The sequence below is a fragment of the Leptinotarsa decemlineata genome, unplaced genomic scaffold (genome assembly GCF_025532065.1).
Source record: "Leptinotarsa decemlineata unplaced genomic scaffold, Ldec_3_MD MMD2_tig00001621_RagTag_RagTag, whole genome shotgun sequence".
Lineage (NCBI taxonomy): Eukaryota > Metazoa > Arthropoda > Insecta > Coleoptera > Chrysomelidae > Leptinotarsa > Leptinotarsa decemlineata.
Window position 1 is genome coordinate 464,176 of NW_027412566.1, and position 20,146 is coordinate 484,321.

The 20,146-nt window shown below is 33.2% G+C and overlaps 1 protein-coding gene across 4 annotated transcripts in view; it reads left to right on the forward strand.

Moving 5' to 3' along the window:
* The window catches only part of LOC111509023 (proton-coupled amino acid transporter-like protein pathetic), a 43,184-nt gene that overhangs the window by 6,663 nt on the left and 16,375 nt on the right, over positions 1 to 20,146 (forward strand). Inside the window, exons 1-2 of one of the 4 annotated variants that reach the window (XM_074176117.1) lie at positions 12,164 to 12,741; positions 13,087 to 13,165. The exons of 1 other annotated variant lie outside the window; for it this stretch is intronic. Coding sequence is in view for 1 of the 3 variants with exons in the window: in XM_074176116.1 (XP_074032217.1) it covers positions 12,700 to 12,741 (42 nt within the window). In the remaining 2 variants the exon portion in view is untranslated. Of the gene's footprint in view, positions 1 to 2,569; positions 2,669 to 12,163; positions 12,742 to 13,086; positions 13,166 to 20,146 lie in introns of those variants that run through there. 2 more of the 4 variants (XM_074176118.1, XM_074176116.1) reach the window with 2 other exon arrangements.

Below are 20,146 nucleotides of genomic sequence, written 5' to 3' on the forward strand. Positions count from 1 at the left end.
TCGTATAATTTCATATTTCAGTCAGCATGCTTAAAATTAGAAAACTACACATCTTTTGTGGACGAGCCATCATTATTGTACATTCTTAACCAATAAGCATATTTATTATAAAGAAAAAAAAATGGTAAGTTTCGGCATTGAAATGGTATGCTCTTCCATTTTGTTTTACGATTATGTATATCTGCCTGCTCTAAATAATTATATACAATCTTCATTCCTGTCTTTTTATCTTCATTAAATCTGTAAAAATACCCATAGAAGAGATTCAAGTTACTGATACGATACAATACATTCTATAATTTATCGTCTCCATTAGTGCACTACCGCCTCTTTTTTCTTAACTGTTTAGTGAAAATCTCACAATGAAGTTTCTTTTTTAAAAACATAGATTTTCATCAAGTATCGGCCGATTCTATCAAATTTATTTTCCTTGTTTTATACTTTAAACTGTGGTCATCCAGTACAGATGTAGTATTTAGTAATATAGAGGACGAGCCGCTCCGCAAATTGAGTTATGTGCCGTCACTGTGAATGGATTTGTTCATCTGACATATTTTAAACGAGTTCTAGTCGTAACATAAAATTTTGAGTTCTGTGGAAACGACTGTAAACTACGATGATACCCGGTCCATATAGCTCCGGTAGCTAATGCCAATGAACGTAAAAGAGAAGAAAACTATCGGTTGTATGGCCTTAGCTTCCAGTGCTATCGAACAATGTTAATGACAATATCGCTGTTCAAATAATAATACTCACAGATACGATTATTAAATTATAATGGACCCAGATACGAATCACCAAGAAAAAGAATGTGTAATGAGAGTTGAAAACGAAAAGTTCCGTTGTGAACATAACAGTGACAAATGACGTTCCAAAATACTGATAAAAATAAAGTTTATTTTAAGAACAAAGGCTTTCATGGCCGGAGTCATTGTTAGAGATATCGAAGACATAATACTTGTGGAAAAACCGAATTCCGAAACACATATTGAATGAAAGAAAAACTGTTGTTGTATAGGCAATATTTATCTTTACGGCCATCTCATACTCCACATAACAGATTACTCGTAAATTAAAATGAAAAGAAAATATTCGATTCGGCCTATTGGTATCCATAGTTTTGTGAATTTTTAAATTCACTCAATCTTCAAAATTAGACAGGTCATAGCAGCGATGTTATTTGCTGATAATGGTGAAAACATCAGAAATTTGAATAGACACGGTAGTTGGAAATCTACCAATGTTGAAGGATATATAAATTCACCTACAAAAATAAATTGCCATGACCGTTGACATGGTAATGACATGAAGGGTAGCTTGAGATATTTTCCAAAGCACGATAGACGTTCACAGAGAGGGAGCAGATATCTGTCAACCCCAACAAAACCGTGATAATCCCTTTCACCAGGAGGAGAAAATTTTACGATCTAACGCCACCTTCCCTCAATGGTGAGGTCATTCCATTTGGAGCGGAGGAAACGCCAAGCTGTCCCTATGCACATGTCGAAGGCTTTGTGGTAAATTTTGGGGTTTAGGTCCCAAACAAATCCATTGAATTAATGTGAAAATTATCAGACCAATAATCACGTGTGGTGCAATTGCCTGGTAGCCGAATGCTTTACTTAAAACGGCCCAGGCGAAGCTCTCTTGCTTATACAGAGACAGGCTTGTCTGGCCATCAGTACCACACTGTCAGCGGCCATGGAGATCCTTCTAGAGCTACCTCCTCTCCACATTTTTCTGGAGAGAGAGACTAGATGGACTTCATATAGACTTCTGCACTTTGCCAATTGCATAAATCAACTTAATGTAGAGTGCAACAGACGCACTTACTTTGGATCTAACCTAACCGGGTCTTATAAAATTACTAGTTGATACCATGTAAAACCTCCCACATGAAAATAATGATTAGACCTCGAATTATACCACGCCACCCATGCCATAAAAAAGCTGCCGACGTTCGGTAAATATTTAGTTTTTTTGCCATTCGATTTGACTTCGTATATACTATACCTACTTAATTATTGATCATTTATGATGAAACTAATTCAAATGAATCATAAGAAATTTAATTTTCATTTTTGGAAAACAAATTCACCAAAGAAGGATCAGCCCATTTAGGTAATTGGTTTTTGTACAGTGGTTCTGAAATTTAGAACCTTCATTAAAGTTCCAAACAAACGTCTTTCTCTGCCAAATATATAATAACTGCATAGTCATGACGACAAACATTCATTTGGTATTTGCATCCAGCAATTTACTTTTATTTAACCCTTTTAGAAAATATTCAAGAACAACAAGTCAGCTTATTTCTCCCATTTTCATTTTACTATTATTGTTGGTAACATATTAATGTTTGTTCTATAGGCTACATTATCCAAGTCTTATTTTTCTAAATCTATTATTCATGTAGAAAGTAAAGTGAAGCATTTCACTGTGCCTTTGATTGCTCATTAAAAACACATACAAAAATACAATATTATCGACCGCTACCTTCTTTCTATATTTATTCATCTCACATTTTAATATATGATCCTGTGTTGATGAATCCTTTATTTATGGATTTATATCTTATCTGGCATTCAATGCGTTATCAATGTTAAAAAGCCGTCCAAATTTTATTATGAACGTTTGTGTGGTACAAGTAGTTTTCTCAAATTAATATTTGGTGAGTGTCAGTCATATTGTTTTAGTAGGTAATTCAATAGGAGGACTTATGAAAATAGTTCAAAGCATTTTATAAACTTTTGATTATGAGAAAAATCTAATAGTTTTTTTGATTTATGCAAGTTGACTGAAGGCTCCTTTTAGTTCAACTTGTATATACACCTTACAATTTTGTTCTGAAGTTTTTTAATTATATGATACCTTGTTTTAGCCTAACTAACCTTATCCACAATTAAATGGAGAAATGGCATTTTTGCCATTTCTGCAAACATATAAATCATTGTAACAGAAAATTTTTCACATTCGTAAAATGACAGTATGTAATTGTTGAAGCAACTGTTTGTTATTTATCCACAAGTGTTGAACAGCCAACTAATGAATTTTGAAAGGATTACGAAAAAGTGCTACCAGATAAAGAACTTCAAAAATGATGTATTAAACCAATGGTGTTACAATATTAATTTAATTTCAACGCATAGATAAGTTTGGGGGTTTTAGGGGGTTCAATACCCCCTAAGTTTTTATAGGCTGTGGTTCTATATGAAAATGAAGCTCTTACGATAAGAAAGTCATGGCTCCATTTTCATCACAAAATTTTAAACAGTTCATGGAATATTGGAAAAAATCGATTTTCATTTTGTACTTTCCAAGTACGTGTAACTGTTTATGTGTGCACATTTGCATCAAGGTAAGTTATGTGCATCGAGTTATTTTTGACCCCAGAATATATGGATCTATTTATGATCTACCTTTTTGTTACACCCTGTATACGACCATTATTTCAAACATGGAAATGGGTATAGTAAGCTATCCTTAGTATGTGGTGATGAGACATTCGGTTTGATTGTAAAGGTAGTATTTGTAATAAATTTAAATAACTGTAGGTACTGTGTTACATATTTTGGATAAGAATAAGAAGTGCCAAACATGTGCTTAACGAAAGCGATATGATAGGAGCAGAAAAATCCGTTGGAAGAAGCCGATAAGATATGAAAGTGACTCATATTGAATGTGAAAAACAGGATACAAACTTCCGAAACAATATTTTTACTAATGGCACTGAGAAGCCGTCTGGGGACAGCCATCATACGAAACATTGAAATTCCTAAAGGCACTCTTAGAGCGGTGTTTGTGCGAAAGTAGTGATTCTCATTGGATTTGAATCGCTGAAAATCAAATCCATTGGAAAACGTTCTCAGGAAGTTTATTCCACATAAACGCAGTTCTCTGAATGAAAGAATTCTTGAACAGTGGAGTTCCAAGTGTACTGAGTTGAATCTCAAAACGATGAGCAGCCACAGTCCGTCGCGTATTTCTGATATGATCAGTGCCAAATGTGCCAAGTCACTTGAGCACCTCCCGTGAAAGTATCTCAATCAGTCTAATCAACAAGTTCAAAAATATAAAAAGTAGAGATAAAGGTCCTAAAAATATGAGCTATAGATCATTCGGTTCGGAATCATCTCTAGAAAATGTTTTTGAAGGATTTTGGTGCAGGTAAAAAATTGCAATTGTTATTAACAAAATTAGATTGAAAAAAATGGTATTTAGTTTTTCGTTAATAACTCAAAAAATAATAATATTTAAGCAATTTTGAAAAAGCTCGTTAAAGAGGAGGAAATTTCCGATAAAAAAGTCCCGACTGTTTATCTGTTTAAATCTGTTATAATTTGTTATAAACAAATACTGACCAACGTTATATTTTTTTCTGAAGCAGAAAAAAATTATAAAAATTCGTTTCTGTACATGGGGATCTCGTAAACGATAAGAGATAGAGTGTCGGTTAAATTATGGCAAACTTGCGTATTTTAGAGACCTATTCAATGATGTAAAGAAATCGAATATAGCTCTTTTGGTTCTGGAGATATACAGGAAAAACCAAAAAATCCCAAATTATTTTTTTGAGTATATCTTCTTTATTCGCAGACATATTGAGAATCTGTCCACATTTTGCTATTGACACTTGATGTGGACTCTCAGAATATATCCATGAATCTTTTATACAGAATGTCATCTGACTTGGGCCACCCCCATCTTTGAATTTTTAAATACGGACCTGTATTTTTTCTTGTAGTTTTTGGATCGTAGGCGTTTACTTCATACTGAGAAATTAATTTCAATTTTATATTTCGGGATTTTTCGAGACATTTTTAAACTCGGTTTTTCATATTATTGATTGTCTCAATACACTTATTTGCTGCATTGCTGGGAAGTCATTCAAAATCCTCAATCTTGAGTCTTCCAAATTTTTTATCTCTCTGCCAGCGTAAATCCTATTTTACAATGTCCCCCATAGAAAATAGTCCAAAATAGTGAGATCTGGTGATCTTGCAGGCCATCTTATTGGCCCATTATTTGTCTCGAAATCGAAGGACTCCAATTCGAACATTTATTGCACAATTATTTTTTGGGTACCTATATATTTTACTTTATTACAATTATAGTGTTCGTTTCGGATGTTATTATTGCTATCATATCTTTTTCTGCTCATTAAAACACATATTATATATTTTTGATGTAGATATGTTTCAAATAATCATAAAAGGTTTTCTTATTCGAAGTTCATTGTAGAAAACGCTCAGAGCAATGTAAAAAATATGAATAGGTACCTATAAATGAAAAACAAAAATTCGAAAAATTCTACGGTACATAGGGAGACTTGAAAGTTGCTATTGTGTTTTTATTTAACTCAGTCAACCAATTTCCAGAGCCATAATTTAAAAGGAAATTATTCACACAATTATAATCGAATATTACCGAATATTACCCATAGTACCCATTTATTATATGCGAGAGCTTTCAATAGCTGGTCGTGCTTTCATCTCAAGACTCAAACTCAAACTGAACGTGTCATCCTCTTGTTTGTCCTTTTATGCGGTCAGAACGCCTTAGTGCAGGTACTGCAGGTACTTTAGGTGAATTTGCCTGTTTTTGGGTCACATCAGGTAATATTCTTTGTGTTGGATCTTCTCTAGGATAACAGTTTTTAGAAGTGTGTATTGTTTTGTGTAGTATGTTGAATGTTAGGTCTTGTTGTGTTTTGATTTGTAATTGTTCCTCGATAAGTGAATTATGACTGTTAAATTTATGGATGTTTAACAGCCATCCATTGAATATTCTAGTTACCTACTTCTCTTTCACTTTGGTAATTATCACCAGAAATACGTATAATTTCCATTTTTACTTGAATTGACAATTGAGCCGTTATCTAGTTTTATTTTGAATTGCAAATTAAAGGTGAATTAAGATTCCTAGAAACCTTGGTGTTTGCAACGATTAGGTTTTGTTTCGAACTTTTTGAAGGAACCACCTGTTGCTTTTAACGATACTTACGAGAGTTTTCTCAAGATGGCGCTATTCTGAATTGTTCGAGTCCCCGCTAAGTCAGTCAAAGTAATTATTATCTGTCATTGTCAAAAATAATTTTCAACTTTTGGTTTTGAAATTGAAATTTTTTGTCATCCCAATCTTTACGTTGTTCGTATTTTTATTATAGTTTTCGTTCGTTAGTTCTCAGTTATTTTAGTTTGGTTACATTTTTCAGTGACATCTTAACGTGAATCACGAAATGACAATTCCTGAACATATAAATGATAAATTAGTCGCAGCCTACTTGCTTGCTGACACCCAAGTCAACTTGACAAGTTTTTATGTGGATTTGTTTTCCGATGGCATTTCAGGTTAGCTTCCCAAATTTCTGCTACCGCAGTTGCCGGTTGATTGGTCAAACCACCAACACTGACATAAAAACTTGGCAAGTTGACTTGGGTGTCACACCAATAGGTGGTTCCACTTATATTTTCGCTTGCGTTTACGCAGCTATTTTTATGAAGTACCTTTCTGGTTTTTCACATTTTGTCTTCAATCGATATATATATATATATATATATATATATATATATATATATATATATATATATATATATATATATATATATATATATATAATATTTATATATTTATATATATTTATATATATATATATATATATATATATATATATATATATATATATATATATATATATATATATATACATATATATATATATATATATATAGAATATGATGTGTTGTTTTTCCGGGTGTTCATCCGTTGTGTACTATTCGATAGTCGACGTTTCGCCATCATCTCAGATGGCATTATCAAGACGAGTTACTGCTTCGCTTTGAGAGGTGTAACCTCGCTTTGCTAAAAATACCTCGGCTATCAAAATATTATTATATTTTGCGGGAATTTGGCAATCTCATGTTGCTGAAATGTGTCCATTACCCTTTAACAAATAGTACTTGACCTTTTATCAGTATCGAATTAAATCATATATCGAAATATACATGACCGTCATTGAATTACATGTTCATTTATTTACCAACAAAATATTAATTGAAAATTGGATCAGTGTCGAAACACCAGTTCAGACCTCCCAAAATAATATGTCTGGTTATCTATCTCGAGCAATCTTTGTCCAGGTGAAGGTTCATGATGTGTTGAACGTTAATGAAAAAATAACAGCATCGCATTTTTGTTTTGTATTTTCGTCAATGATATAATCAAAGTTCAACTGCGTTTTTTAGTATTGATATTGAATCGTGTTGAAAAAATTTAATTAAAATTTTCAAAAACTCCACAAATGGGTTACTGCAAAAAAATGCAAGGCCGTAGCCAGAAAACAATTTCGGGGGGGGGGGGTGGATATGGTGGAACAGTAGAAAAACATGAAATATAAAAACAACGAAAGAAAAAGAAAAAAAGTTGTATTACATGATCATATATATTTATTAGAAAACCATTACAGAAATATTAACATCTTTTTACAAAATCAAATTTAGTTTTCTAGCTTTCTTTGCAGCAAACAAATCAATTACCTATTTCCTCGGTTTGGATGTCAATTCTACGGTGGATTGACATTAACGCCAAACCGTTTAGTCGTTCTTGGCTTGTGGAGTTTCTTAAATGAGTTTTGAGGCGTTTCAGACAAGAGAAAGTCCTTTCAGGGGTACATGTGGAAACAGGTAGCGTCGCCAAGATCTTCGAAAGTTTGTACGCACATTGCCGTAAGGTTTTTCCATTGTGTTTCGGGGAAGTTTTTTTCAATATTCTCTTTCAATCACTTGGTTCGTTTTGCCAAGGACTTGATAAAATTTCTAACATATTTTATAATTCCAATAGTATCTCTTTAGGGATTGATCATGGGTGTAACGTTTGACTAGTTCCGCAATTGTCGAAGTCATCAGGCCGTAGGTTCCACTGGGTCCTAAAATTTTTAGTCTAGCCGCTTCTTTGGCTAAAGAGTCGGTAATGCGATTACCTTTACTCCTGTCGTCCACCTCAGGATAATGTTATTATCTACCGAGACTTTGGCTAAATCTTGGTGGCACTCTAGTACTAGGCCTGAGGTAACACGTTGTCTGTTCTAAGCTAATAGAGCTTGTCTGCTATCAGTGCAGATTGTTATTTTTTTGCCAGAAATTCCTTTCCAGATTTTTTCTTTTGTGGCAATTGAGATACCAGCCAGTTCTGTTTGGACCACGCTGGTATTTTTTCCCATTCTCCACTAGATCCTTAGGCTTAGTGATCTGGAGTACACTCCACATCCTGAGCCTTCTTTGGTTTTTTAGCCGTCTGTATATATGCGTATTGCATTTGTAGCATCTGACTCTGTGTTCTGTTTTATTTGTATTTTGTAGTGTTCATTAACCACAACCCTGGGTACAATTGCATCACTGGTTGCCTGCAGCAGAGGTTGCGCAGTAACCGCTTCTCGCCATAGGCTCAGCCTCAATTGACTCATTCCTACTTCGAGGTTTACACCAGCCGTGCGCAATCGTAACATGGCCATTAACGCAACCTCCTTAACGTACAGGTTCAGAGGGGACAGACCAATAATTAATTTCATTGCCGCGGTTAGCGTTATTCTCATGGCTCCTGTGAAACAACCCAATTGTTGTATTTGATATAATTTTTGGATGGTCGTTGCTTGTAGAACTTTCGGGCGGGATCAATCCCCCTTGATCCCCCCTGGCTACGGCCTTGAAAAAATGAGATGATTCGAATTATCGAAACTTTTTTTGGGTAATGAAAGGACTAACCTTCCAGTTCACCCCGAATACCTTGTACTGCGTAGAATGTTTCAGCAGTTAATCAAAATTGATGTAACGGGCCTTTCAACAAGGGCTTCCGAGCTTTGACAATTGATAACAGTCATCTTGTTGAAGCTACTACATCTGTCAAATTAGTTGTCATTGATTCAGACTGTCTTGCCAAGTCACCGACGGGTATAACATTCAGCAACACGCGATAAAATTGTTGTATAAAAATGGGTGTTCTGTTCGGACAACGTACCGCGCGCTTCGTCAATTACGGTCGCCATAATCGTCCTACTGAGAGGACTATTCGCAATGTGGTGAACTTCTCCGCTATCTGTGAGAGTGTGCAGGATAATCCGATGCAGTCGTTTTAGCGTCGCTCACAAGAACTCGGCGTTTTGCAGTCCACAACTTGGCGATTTTTGCGTCGTAACTTGGGCCTGCACCCGTACAAATTTCAACTGACCCAGGAACAACGTGTTGTTTTCAGATTTGCTACCCGACGTTTCGTCTTCCGGCCACCATCATCAACTTTATTTTTTCTTAGGGGCGCTACATTGGATTTTTTTGTTTTGAATAGAACCTGATATTACCTTTTCAATGATGTATCATGAGTTATCATTCTTTTTCGAAAAATTGCAGTGTATCCATAACACCTAGGTCTGGGGACCTTGCTGGCCACCTCACCCGCCCTTTATTCGCTATCCATTCATCACCAAACTTTTCAGTCAGGTAATTAGATACAAGTCTGGTAGTGTGAGGTGGAGCACCATCATGTTGAAACCAGATGTTGTTATAGTTAGCCAAAGGTAGGTCATCCAAATAGTCTTCGAAAATCGACATTAAAAACTGGTGATAGGTTTCTTCATTAGGAATTCCGTCAAATAAAATTCTATCTTTGTAAATTCCTGCCCACACATGTGTACTTAATCGCACTTGAGGTTGAATTTCTCGGAACTGTCTGGGGTTGTTCATGTTTATCTGCAAATTATCAATTTTCATTGAACTTACCTCATACATAACTCATTTATCAAATTTTCTTTACTTTCCTGGTCCATTTAGTCTCCGTATTTTTTCCTCGGCTTTTCAAATCGTATTTGTAATAAATTTGTATCATATCTCTTTTTTCTTCAATTGTGAAAGCCATTTTTCGCCAAAAATTCAATGACTTGTACAATAACAAAATGTCATTGAATGTAGCAAATTGAAAGTCAAATTTAGAAACATCAAAGTCAAAGCCTATTATGATAAGAATGAATTTTTTTTAATTTCTCCAATTTTTTAAAAAGAATGATAACGTATTATATATCATTGAAAAGGTAAAATCTGGTTCTATTTAAAGAATCCAATGTAGCGCCCATAAGAAAAAATAAAGTTGATGATGGTGGCCGGAAGACGAAACGCCAGATAGCAACTTCCAAAAATAAAGCCAGAAAAAATAAAAACCATTTTCCCAAATTTCCGTTTTTTTCGGATATCTCCGGATATACTCAGAATTTCAGAACTTCCTCAACGGCATATTGTTAGTCAGTCAACTTAACCATCTTCGTATCTCTCATAGTATCCGAGATCCCAATGGTGAGGATCGAATTTGAAACACCCTGTATAACATATTATGCAGGCGTGCTCATACTGAATTAATTCTACCTAATGAGTGCTTCATATTTATACAATATGAAGCACTCATTAGGTAGACTAATTGGACTATTCGGTGGTTTATATTAGACGGAAGTTTTCGGGAGGAATTTTCGGTTTGACTTTTATTATACTCAAGCAGAAAAATAGCAAGAAATATTCAATCCAATATCTTTGGAATAAGAAATATAATATTCAACGAAAGTCATTTTTTGTGGAGGAAAAAATCAGTTTTTTTATCGACCTTTTTTTGGGTAATTGTTACCTTCCACAATCTGAAAAAATATAAAAATTATAATGGAGAACTTTATTCAAGTGTAGAAGGGCAAACTTTTTAGTTCACCCCGATAAGTTACTGCGTAAAAAACAAAGTATTTTCCACAAAGAAAAATCTTCTATTTATCAGTAACTTGTCGTATTTAACAATTTTGCCTATCAAAAAAATTATTAAGAAATACTACTTTTCTTTTACGTTTCGGAGGCCAAAATCTGCCTCCGTCTTCAGAAATGGATAAAAATTCAAATATATACACAGTTATTCCTTTTTTGAGAGCTTAGAAATGAGGAGGTTTACTAAAATGAGAAATTAGTTGAGTGCGTTCTGTTTTGGTTAGCATGTCTTTATATTTAGCCAATGTTCTATAAATTTTTTGTTCAACTAATTTCTCATTTTAGTAAACCTCCTCATTTCTATGGTTCACCAAAAATACATAAACCTAATGTCCCTTTAAGACCAATTGTAAGTTCCATTGCATCTCCCTGTCAGAAATTAGCAAGATACCTTTTGGAAATTTTGAAACCAATTTCAGGAAAAAGTAATAGTTTCCTAAAAAATACAACCCATACATAACACTCAGTGATGGTGATGTTCTGATGAGCTTTGATGTTGAAAGTCTTTTCACGAATGTTCCTGTTGATAAAACTCTTCAAATTGTCAAATCCAGGTTGGAAAATGACTCAACTTTAAAACATCGAACGAAGTTGGATGTTAATTCTATATTAGAATTTTTAAAATTATGTATAGACAAAACCTATTTTCAATATAGAGATGATTTCTATCAACAAGAATTTGGCATGGCTATGGGTTCCCCTTTATCTCCCATCTTAAGTAACATATATATGGAGTATTTTGAAGAAATACACTGAGATCTATACCCACACATACAAAACCCAACAACACTGAAGAAAAAAAATACCTTGTTCTTATGGTAAGAGTTACATTGGTGAAACCTCAAGACCATTGAAAGTGCGTGAGAATGAACATCGAGATTATATAAAAAATAGACAATTGACAGGATCAAAATTATCAGAACACATTTTAAAATCAGACGGTGAACATCGGGTGGAATGGAATAGGACAAGGATGATTATCAATGAGCCTCATTCTAAGAGACGTAAGCTAAAAGAATCAGCGTATATTCTCATGTCTGGAGAGAATTGTATCTCGAATAGCTCCTTAGAAATAGACCGTACTTGGCTACCCATCTTGAAGAAAACTTTGGATAGTGGCGAAATGGCAACAAACTGATATCGGAGAGTACCTTGTATTACATCGAATGTTTCAGTTGTCAATCAACAACATTGACATAATTACATGTTTCAAAACTTCTTTGACATCTGTCGAAGAAGTAAAGAAATAAGCTCTCAAAAAAGGAATAACTGCGTATATATTCGAATTTTTATCCATTTCTTAAGACGGAGGCAGATTTTGGCCTCCGAAACGTAAAAGATAAGTATTATTTCTTAATAATTTTTTTGATAGGCAAAATTGTTAAATACGACAAGTTACTGATAAATAGAAGATTTTTCTTTGTGGAAAATACTTTCATTTTTACGCAGTAACTTATCGGGGTAAACTAAAAAGTTTGCCCGTCTACACTTGTATAAAGTTCTCCATTATAATTTTTATATTTTTTCAGATTGTGGAAGGTAACAATTACCCAAAAAAAGGTCGATAAAAAAGAAATAAAAATTCAAGAAAGATTTTTTCCGAAAACCTAATCCCTCCCAAAATTACTCATAAACACAATAACGTTTGTCAACTCGGACCCATATCGAATAAATAAAATTCCGGCAGGAAACAAAACAAAAGAGTTTCCTCTCACAACAATAGACCCACAAGATCCAACTACTAAGCCGGACAGAAATAAAAGTTAGGGATCTCGTTCCAACCGAATGGTAACCTGATAATGCGGTCGCAGTCACTCAAACTCAACGTTTCCGTCAGTTACGTTTGGCCTGTCCTCAGAGCAACATCAACAAGTGAACACTCGGTAAACAAAGAAACGTATCTGTATACAGGGAGTGCAATATGAAGAATCACTACGGGACCATCAGTGACATGAAAGAATATGTGAGTTTTGCTTTTGTTGTATTGGAACGGTTTGGCCTTCAAGTTAGGGTTTGATTTTGACGGGTTATTAAGATTTTCTTATTGTCGAAGATTTTAAAATTACTCACAGTTCGAGTGTTTGATGAACAATATTATTTCCTTTTTATGTTTTGGCTCAACATATTCATATTTTAGATTTCTGCAATATTTAGACAAATAAAAGACGGGTGCATTACGCTTTTTCTTTCTCATACTGTTTGTTCTTTTGGAACTTTTAAATTGTTGTAGGAAAACTTGAAAAAATTTTTTCACGTATGTTAGTTTCGCTGTGAATATGTTTTTTTTATTTTTCTTTTAATTTCCCAGGGACAAAGTGAAGATAGATACGTCTAACTGTTTACATCAGTGGCGAATCTACAGGAGTATACAGAGTGATACATTTTAGGTACGATCTGTATATGAATATTCTTCACGTTTTCAAGAATTTGCATAATTTGTTGTTGATATGCAGCTATTGTTCCTAAATTTTGTTATCAAACGTTTTATGCGATGTAATTTTCAAAATTCAACTTGGATTTGTATTTTACAAATTGTATGTGTATTTTATAAATATATATATAAATGTAATAAATAAATATATATTTATATATGCCTCATATATTTCACCATTATTATTAGAGAAGGGAACAATTAGTTCGTGGAGATATATACAGGGTTCTTCGGTATGGTAGAAACTTGGAATCCCACATCGTTCCGACGTTGAAGCTTACTCATACAATGATATCTATTAGAGAGTTTTGAAATAGGTTTTCGTTAATAATAAGTCTAGACTTTTCAACATAATTGACCTGAAATTTGTTCAGCTTTGAAATTTCAGTATGGAAGTTATTAACGTGGAAGTTATTCTTTCGAGTCCTATATAGCTCACCAACAAAAGATGAAAAAATAACTCCCTGTTGAAGAATCCAATCGATATTATGGTACATAAGTCTCAGAAAATAAATTAAATGTGTCCTTGTAGAAAAAACTTGTTTTTTCTTGTAAATCTATCAGATACTATCGACAAACACTTTTAAGAAATCGACTATTTCATGCGCTAGGATATGAAAATAAAAACTGATAAGCTGACTAACCGCTTCACTAGAGTTTTTCTTATTATTCGTTGGCAATATGATGAAAACTATTTTGAAAATTTCACTTGAATCGCGTTTTTTTTATAACATCGACATCAGAACCAACGAAAAGTCCCTTGTGAAAGTTTTATTAGATTTCATAAACAGTTGGGGTTTTAACAGTTTGTTGGAAAAAATAGAATTGACGTGAAAATGGTTGTACATGTTTTAGTCAGTTTCAGGTGTTTCATGACTGGCAACACTGATACTTGACATATTAATGAGAAGATGAGAAATAACTGTGATTATGTAGACATTATTGTCATAATATGAACAATATCAACTTAAAAAGCACTTTATATTGATGTTTTTTAACCAAAACACTAAATCATTTTTTTAAATGCTTTAAAACTCAAAAGTTTACAACTACATTTACGTCTTCTTCTTGTCAAATATCGGTGTTGCCAATCATGAAAAAAAACCCGAAACATACAACAATTTGTTCGTGAATATAGTCATTTATGTATGGAAAAGATGAAGAAAACATGGTGGCAGTTTACATGTTTTTGTTACATCATAATGCGTTAGTCATTTTTTTTGTATCTTGTATCTTGCATGGGCTTTAAAATATTACTAACTTGCCAGGTAAATCAAAGGTATATACCAACGTGCTCACTTGATATGTATTACTCAGTAAAAATGTATTACTCAGTAATAAATGAAAATAACCCTGGCGGTGCCTATAAAAATATCGAATCAAGCAAAGGAATCTGGAATACTTCCCTAAATAAAGATGGTAATGCGTAATTTTCTACTTCCTGATTCACCAGATATTCATATAGAACTAATAATCGAAAACATTTTCCACGAACTATATAGTTAATTATCTGGACGAATACATGTAATGAGACATTATGTTGTAGGTTTTTAACGATGTCACTGAATAAGAAAATAATTAGTAATGTTTAATACGTTCATTTATACTCTAAATGTGTATTTTGTTCAGGTGTAGAAAACGTGTTTTTATTAAAAGTGTGTCTTCATTGTTTTGGTTGAATTATGACAGAAATTATGTCAATCCACGTGTCGACGTAAAAAAGTGATACAGTAATATATTGTATTGAAAATGTAAATAATTCTTTATAGAATTTACTAAGGAATTAGCACAATTTTGAAGTCAAAAGTATTTCATACTTTCTCTGAGTTGTATACTCTTATTTGACATTAGAGTCAGTTGCCATTTTAATTATTCACTGGTGTACCTGAACTAAATATTAAGAAGACAAATGGAAAATGAATACATTGAAAACAGTAAATAAAACACAGTGATGAACGAAATAAACATCAACTCCACATGACAACTGACATTAATGACAAATACAAAGAGTAGCCAACTCTGAAAAAATACATGTGCTGTAAAGAAAATTCAAAAAATGGACGATGAAATGAATGCAGTGAAGACAACTCTCAAATAACAAATAAAACTCAAAAATGGAAAATATATCTCCAGATCAACAATGAAAAAAATAAAAACCTAAAAACAAAGCACAGTTGGTTAATTTATTGTATACACCACCCAGACTGGAAAATACTGGATCTATTAGTCGAACCTTTCTTTTCAAGAGAGGGTAAAATTTTTCAAATTTGAAACAAAAGTGAACTGCAAGAGAAACTAAAGGTGATGACATCCTCGCCTACGAAAACGCCATCTATGGGATCGACAGAAGACTCAATCTTTGAAAATAAAAGATAAACCAGGCTCCTTTTTAGGAGAGTTGAGTGGTTCAGCTCAGCATCACTGATGATACTTTGGTGGGTCGAAACAACGTCGTCTGTTCTTCTGTAAGAGAGAGAATCGTCTTGGAAATTCACAAGGAACCGTACTTTGGCCATTACATCTGAGTTTTTAGAATTGAGTACCTTATTTTTACAGTATTTTCATACTGTTAGAAAAAACCTTTAAAAATATATGGTATAGCAAAACACGTGTGGTGGTTTTGTGAACTGATCAGTGGAAATCTCACAATAAAGTATTATTTGGATGATTTCTTCTGAAAAATAGTTAAAAAATATCAAATAATTTTCAATTATTGTTATTCTTTTTAATGATTATTTTGAAAATGTTTGGAATTGTAGAATTATAGTTTTATTATATAATAACTTTGAGTAAAATCATTATTTTTATCCTTTACAAAAGTTATCTATGCAATAGTTATCTACTTGATAAAACAAATTTGTGGTGAATCCTAATAGAAATTATACTTTTAAATTAGTAAGTTTCATATAATAAAAATACTAATGTCTCCCCCTTTTTTTTATTTTTTGACCGGGTCAACTTGAAAAATGGAAATTTGAGGTAATGAAATTAATGCATGAATACTCTATTTTGAAGTGAAAATGAGAGATGAAACTTTCAAGATGGCGACTGGCCGCCATCTGAGAAAAAAAATTAAATAGAAAGGGGGGTCTTATGACACATTTTGAAGCTTCTGACGAATACTTCACAACCCTAGAATATGAAGTCAATATCTTCCCCTACTACAGAATAGCAGTTCATTTAATAATTTCCTGAAGACAAACACATCAATATCGATATTTCTAGAAATATTCTTTTTTATCTGCCATATGACAATTCCAATAAACAGATAAGGTTTGATAAGTTATTTTTTGTTTATAAAATCGACAAAAAATGTCAGTAAGACAATGAACATCATTATTCAGTTAGAATATTCTCATTTAGTTTTCGGTTTTACTAGTAGAAAGGTACCACGTCAACAATCTCTAAAATAGCCAATTCTCGTCCATTGAAAGAAAAAATTGAAGCGATTTTTATTTACGATGCGATGCGTAACTTTCACGAGACCGAAAGGATTTTCAATGAACGTTTTCCGAATCGTCCGAACTGTAGGAAATATTTGAGGGAATTTGTATCTAAATTCACAACTACCGATAGTGTAGATAACAAAAATCTCCCAGGTCATCCGTCCATTCCGGAAGAACAACAAGTGCAAATAATTGGTGAGATGGTAGTTAATCCTGAACAGTCTACTTATTCCGTCGCGAATGTTTGTGAGGTGTCTCCTTCTACTGTGTGGAGACTTTCGAAGAGGAATAGGTATCATCCATACAAAATTAAAATGGTACACCAATTAATTGAAGATGACCCTGACCGAAGAACAGAATTCTGCGAAATCATGACGGAAACCATTGCAAGGCATCCTAACGTATCTCCACAATATTCGTTTTAATGACGAATGTACATTTTTTTAAACGGAATTGTTTACAGACAAAATTGCCCTTATTGGGGTGACACCAACCCTCACGTTTTCCGGGATACACATACCCAATATCCAGAAAAAATTAACGTTTGGGCAGGAATATTGAGAAACCATATTGTAGGACATCTATTTATTGATCAAAATTCAACAGGAGAACTGTATTTGAATATGCTGGAAACTACCTACTGTTGACTCTCTCATCACTCAAATCGTCGAAGCGAATCCTGATGAATTCGGTCGTCGGATTGGCCGTCGAGGTCCTACAGAATGGCTAGCCCGCTCGCCAGATTTGACACCTTTGGACTTTTTTAATGGGGCTAATTGAAGCAAAAGGTGTACGAAACTCCAATATTGGATGTACGGCAGAGAATAATAAATATTTGTAGAGATATTGACGTTACTGTGTTCGAAAATGTTAGGCGTGAAATATCGGATAGGCTGTTCATGTGTCAAGAAGTTCAAGGCGACCATTTCGAGCATCTTCTGAACTGACCTCAAGCTCATTGCCTCATATTATGTAGTTAAATGTCAATGTTTTCAGGCAATTATTTGAAGTTTCGCCATTTTGTAGTAGTTGAAAATATTGACATTATATTCTAGGGTTGTGAAACATTTGTCAGGAGCTTGAAAAAGATGTGCCACAAGATCCCCCTTTCTATTTATTTTTTTCCCAGATGGCGCCCAGTCATCATTTTAAAAGTTTCATCTGTCAATTTCACTTCGAAATAAAGTAATTCATGCATTAATTTCATTATCCCAAATTTCAATTATTTGAGTTGACCAGTTCAAAAAATAAAAGGGGGAGGGGGAAATGCACTGTATATTTTACATTGTATTAGTTAGAATGCCGCACCGAAAATTCTACATCAAAAATTTTTGAAAAGTATGTTAAAATGATTCGTTATATACTGATATCTTTTGAATGATGCACTTTATTCAGAAAAGCCTAATATAAAAGCATATAAATTTATTATGTCTAGGTATATTACAAAAAATAAGTAACTATTAAGTAACAACAGATGTGTATAATAATATATTTTTCACTAATAAACGTAAAAAAATAATACGCTGGTAACAGAAAGAAACTAATTGATACAGTTTACTCTATGATTTTGACTATAAAAGGGTACGTGTCGCGGTTTTTGTAAAACCCTTTTATAGTGAAAATCATACATTAAACTGTATTAATCAGTTTTAATATGGATTTTCATCAAGTATCGACAAGTTCTATTCAATTAACAGAAAAAAATTCACATTTATAGTTCCACCATTCCACTGGAAAGTAAATTGCTTGACAGATATATATTCTTTATACAATGTGGCAATCTATTACATATAAATTCAGGAAAACCTATGACAGAACTATTATAGACAACCTGCATCTAAATCATTTGTGATACAGCAGCTGCATTTGCTGTCATAAGAATAATTTTAGGAGTAACCTCACAAAAATGCTGTGTTTCATTCATAATATTTAAAGAAACTGTTTTAGTCATTCATTTTTTATTTAGAATGTAGCATATATTAAATGGTGAATAATATCAATGAGACACTCATATACGAATTTTGAGAGATTGGAATTGGCCAAAAAAACTATGACAATTCTAAAGGCTGTCTAAATTTTTCCATCGTCTTCACATTTCATTTTGTGTATTCAGTTCTTTCTGTCCAATACAAATAACGTGGTTCAAGAAATGGACAAACACAAGAAATTTATCTTCCTTATCTTCCCTAATGACCTCTTTATTGCTCACTATGTAACGACATGATTCAGGAAAGTTATACGTCTCAGATCTGGACAGTATTTGAACCCTTCTCTCGAAAACAGGGAATTCCCAAGATTCAGGTAGAAGGATTAAAGTCCTTTCAATAAAAGTTATTGATAAAATATTTAGATAATGTATTCGTCGATGTGAAAGTAGGCACCGTACACCTTCGATTTGGGTCAAAAACGATATTAATATTTAATTTCCTAAAAGTTTCCAAGCACGGTTCGTCACACTAATGATTCAATGTATCAAACTGATGAACTATTTATTTAAAGTTTAAATAACAAATAACTTGTACATTTCCGTAGAGGATTGTTATTCGATGCAATAATTTCCATGCAGCATAAAGGATCGAGCAACCGTTTATTTGTAAATTAATATTTTTTTGTTGGCATAAATTGATTACAGAAGAGAAATATGTGATTAATGAGAGTTATGCAGACAAATCACGTTTTGGTGAAATTCCACTTGATAAACGTATCATCTGGTGTTTGTTTTGTTTTGTGCCAAGCTGGATCTTTCTGCTTATCGGGCACAGTTCAATCGAACTGGAATGTAACAAAAGACGCGGATCGCCGCTAATCAGATAAGCCGTTTCGTAACGATTCGTTGAAAGCGCGTGTACGAATAAAATCATTTTTCGCGAAATTTCCATATAGAGTCAAAAATTTGGTTGTTTTGAAGGGATGCCCTAACACTTTAGTCTGTTTTTATGTTGTAATCATACCGCGGTTTCGCACGGATAGCGGAATATACAGAGCCTATCTTCTTAAATGATTTCAATAATAATAATAATTTTTGATTATTTCCTTGTTAAAAAGTACATTGTTATACGTACAGTGACAAGGAAAACGGCTGAGGATAGGACATAAAAATATGATACAAATAGGTATATACATATAATTACTTGTTTGGGTTAGATTATGTAAAAAATAACTATAAATAAATGAAAGTCAATTTTATCACATAATTGTGATATTTTGTCATTAAAATATAAAAAAAACAGTTTAAAATTCGTCAAGTGTGTAGCAATTTTTTTCAATAAGTGCCTTTTTCAGTCTTGATTCAAAAATGTTAAGATTTGGTGATATTTTAATTGATTTTTCTAATTTATTAAACATTTTTGGTCCAAGATAAAGAAAACTTTTCTGATAAAGAGTTGTTCTATGAATATTGGGCATCAGTTTGTCTCTAGAACGAGTTGGATAATTATGTTGCTGGAAGGTGTATTATGCTTGTTTCTATAAACGTATATACACAATTCATA